We start from the raw sequence: 3,738 nt of genomic DNA, 5'->3' as shown, positions 1-3,738 counted from the left end.
GGCCCTGGTTCAACTCGTCCTTGATTATGAGGAAAATAACTAAAGCGCTGAATCAAAACTGAATGTCAGCTCCATTAAAGAATCAATACATGACCTCAATGAAGCAGCAAGTCCTGCATAGCGACACTCTCAAATGCACTATGCAATCAGAGGCTGCTCTCCACACTGTCACTAAAAGCATCTGCTCAATATTTATAAGAGGACGTCTAGACTACCGCTGTTCAGGGGTCAGGTAAGTTTAAGATGTCCTAATGCCTGAATACCACAATAAATCACATCTGCTCTCAGTCGTAATCATGATAGACATGACTGTAAAACTCAAAATGCTTGCTCAGGTTTAGACCTCTGACACCTTCAGTTCAGATGAAGGCCTCCAGGTCTCCCTTTAAACCTGTCATGAAGCTTCAGTGAAAAACATCTATTCAGAACAGCAAGCTGGGATTATTCACACTCATAGGATCAATGCAAATATGTGAATGCAGATACAAAGTTCTTTTGCAGTATTCTTGGCTCTGTAGAGTACAATCTGGTTGGGCTTCATAACATAACTAGATATGCAATTTCAGTGATTACAAGGTTGGAAAAGGATTTGGTTCTGCATAAATGAAATGCTACATAATTTGCTTTTGTCATTAAAATCAACTTGAGTGTTCTTGTCAGAATCAACACAAATACAAATGTAAAGGCAAAAATATGGTTCAATAGATGCAAGAAAGAAAAGGTCACAATTTACCATACAAAAACTGCAGTGACGCCATCGGTTATAGGATGGTCATCAGATTTTGAAAAACAACAGAAGTTTAATACGGCATTTTTTTTTTCTGTACGTTAGAATGTGTCTTGATTAATTTTACTTTTTCTGAGCAAAAAATGACTATCATACATGTTTCCAATGATAAACACAATAAAATGGCACACAATAAAATGTTATTCAGTGTAACAATAGTTTGTATACCAAAAAATCGTGTCAGGAATATTTAGAACAAGAATCATTAGATGACATATTAAAAGACTCTATTTGAGGATCACAGTGCAACCCCCCAAAACTGATTAATTATAATTTTAAATCTTTATGATTTTTTGCCACTATTCTTCAAACTATTTTTACATAAATATATCTGTTACACTGAATGACGATGGAACATTATTTCACCCATATTTTGTCATTTTATTTCCACAACTGAAACATTAAAGTAGACACTTTGCTTGCATTTGGTATGCTTTTTATGTATAAACAATCACTTTTGTAAATTTAATTTAATGCTGACATCAAAATGGGATGTTTCTGAAAAACGTAAAAAAAAAATAAAAATAAAACCTTTAGAAAGGATTTTCAAACTGTAGAAAGAAATGTATTATTTGCATAATATATACATATGTTTATATTTAACACACACACACACACACACACATATATATATATATAAGCTGGTAAAGCCTTCCTGTACTGTATTGAATACTGACATTCACCTGCTCATATTTCTCCAGCTCGGTATGGTAGATCTGTCTGATCTGGGAGAGTTTGGCCCTGTAGTCAGAGTGCTCGATGGAGTTGTCAGTGGGACTGCCAGTTGCTGCTGCTGCCGCTGCCGCCGCCGCCGATCCTCCGCCCTTCTCCGGTCCTGACACGCCCTCTGCCAGAAGCATGTTGTCAAGACGCATCAGCTGTGGATCGGGCGAGTCCTCCTCCTGAGCCCCGCGGATACTTAGACCTGATAAACAACAAGAAGCGATTGGTCAGTGACATGACGAGGCTTTTTATATTCTTAAACAGTTTTGAATCAATTTATTGTATTAGACGTATGACTCTTTTGAACTGTGGAACACAAAAGACTATATTTTGAAGAATGTTTCAACTCTTTTAAAGTCAGTTAAAGTCACTTGGGCCCAAAGAAAAAAAAATTATCCTAATTTTTCAAAATATATTGTTTTGTTTTACTGAAGTATAAAAGCCATACAGGTTTGAAACGAGTAAATGATGACAAATGATGTTTGTTTTTTTGTCTTCTCTTTAAGAACGTGCTCACTTACAGTACTAAACCCTTACAAAAACTTTATTAACTCTACATTTTCATACAGAAATGCAATGGATACTACACTGTGTCGAAACCAGACATAATGCAACAAGTTTCCAGCAAGTTATTGGTGTTTTTGAAAAAACAAAACAAAACAAAAACAAAGACGTATACTGCCTCGCTTGAGCACATCTGCTGCCCTCATGAGCCGTGAACGATGAAAGAGTGAAGTAATTATTGACGAATGATTGCGTTTCATATAGGCGTTAATCATAGGCACACTATCACACGGGTAGTGAGCTCTGCAATCAAGCCTCTGTCTGGCAGCAAATGCCACTATCTGTCAAAACGAAAATAACTCCAGATTGTATTAGAGTAAAAATATGTCGTCCACTCTGGCACATCTCTATGCCTGAGTTAAAGTGAGACGGATCAGGGCGCTGGGGGTATTGAGAGAGAGCCGAAAAGGCCCGTAGGTACGAATTTGTTTTTCCTCTGTTTTGCACTGCTGCCTTCTCGAATTTTCACAGCACACTGCACACACGGTGTGTGTACTCACAGCCATACATGACAGGGACACTCACCGACTGACACGCACTCAACGGCGTGATGGCACCTCTCCACACTGAGGCGATGCTAAACAGAAAGGCGCACGTGTACACGTGTCTGAACGCGCTCGCTTGCTGTTCCAAAACCACAAGTACGGAGTAATAATGAGCAGAAAGTGTTCTCACAAGTGTCGTTATGTTTTGTTGTTAACAAACTGTTTTATTATACAATCCGGTTCTGCTCTCTGCAGAGGCAAGGCTGCTTGAAATGTATGTAAATTTGCATAGCAATCGATATGAGGGTGAAAGATAGCTCATTGTGTTTGCCTGATATTCATAATGAACCTTGGAGCAGTAAAGAGCCATTAAGATTGATTACAAACTTCCTCATCATGCTTGCCTCTCTCTGTTTCTCTCTCTCTGTGTTTGCATAATGAATTCCATTCATATAGGAGAATAATGAAGCAGAAAAAAGTTCTTTTTGTGAAAGATTTTAATCAAACATTTTAATCTTAACATGCATTTGTAATGATGCCCGTCTAAGAAAACGCACTTTGTCTTTGGCAGCGGCCTTCTGTGTTTGTTATTGGGACACATACTGATTTATACTTTCCTAGTAGTAGTAATTGTCGTTAACCATGAGGAACAGTGTTTTTTTGGTATCTAGAGCTGCCCGGTTCACAGTTCTTTGCCATTTTGTTTTACCTTTTTATACAGAATTATGGGAATTGTGGGAATCCACTGGATGCACACTTTAGAGTAAGCAATATTTCAGTAAATCCCAATTAATTCTCATTCAACACATCAGCTTTAAAAGCCAGACATAAAAAAAAGAAAAGAAAAAAAAACAGCCTTAAAACCAGACTAAACACAAGCTGAAATTAACATACTATTATTCAGTTATATCAGGGGGTACATACGAGTGTGTGTATGCTGTGGTTGGTCTGGGTATTTTGGATGGTTTAACTATTGGATGATTTGGGGGTTCTGAGAGTTTCTGAGAGTTTCATTACAGGCTTCATTAAGATACTGTGAGATGCTGAATCCTAAATGAGGAGATTACTGACTTTATTATTGCACTGTGGAAGGCTGGCAAGCAGCTAAGCCTCTCTGTGTGTTTGACAGACACACACACACACACACACACACACACACACACACACACACACGCACAC

General features: G+C 38.0%; 1 protein-coding gene across 13 annotated transcripts in view; it reads right to left on the bottom strand.

Annotated features, from left to right (window-relative positions):
* The window catches only part of LOC107669256 (pre-B-cell leukemia transcription factor 3), a 95,548-nt gene that overhangs the window by 15,068 nt on the left and 76,742 nt on the right, over positions 1–3,738 (bottom strand). For 7 of the 13 annotated variants that reach the window (XM_016461427.1, XM_016461429.1, XM_016461431.1 and 4 more), the window contains exon 3: positions 1,471–1,712. In XM_016461427.1, coding sequence (XP_016316913.1) covers positions 1,471–1,712 — 242 coding nt within the window. Of the gene's footprint in view, positions 1–1,464; positions 1,713–3,738 lie in introns of all 13 variants that reach the window. The other 6 variants (XM_016461426.1, XM_016461432.1, XM_016461430.1 and 3 more) reach the window with 1 other exon arrangement.

The sequence above is a fragment of the Sinocyclocheilus anshuiensis genome, unplaced genomic scaffold (genome assembly GCF_001515605.1).
Source record: "Sinocyclocheilus anshuiensis isolate Anshui unplaced genomic scaffold, SAMN03320099.WGS_v1.1 scaffold404, whole genome shotgun sequence".
Taxonomy (NCBI): domain Eukaryota; kingdom Metazoa; phylum Chordata; class Actinopteri; order Cypriniformes; family Cyprinidae; genus Sinocyclocheilus; species Sinocyclocheilus anshuiensis.
The sequence above is the reverse complement of the archived record's forward strand: the minus strand, read 5'-3'. Positions and strand labels throughout refer to the sequence as shown.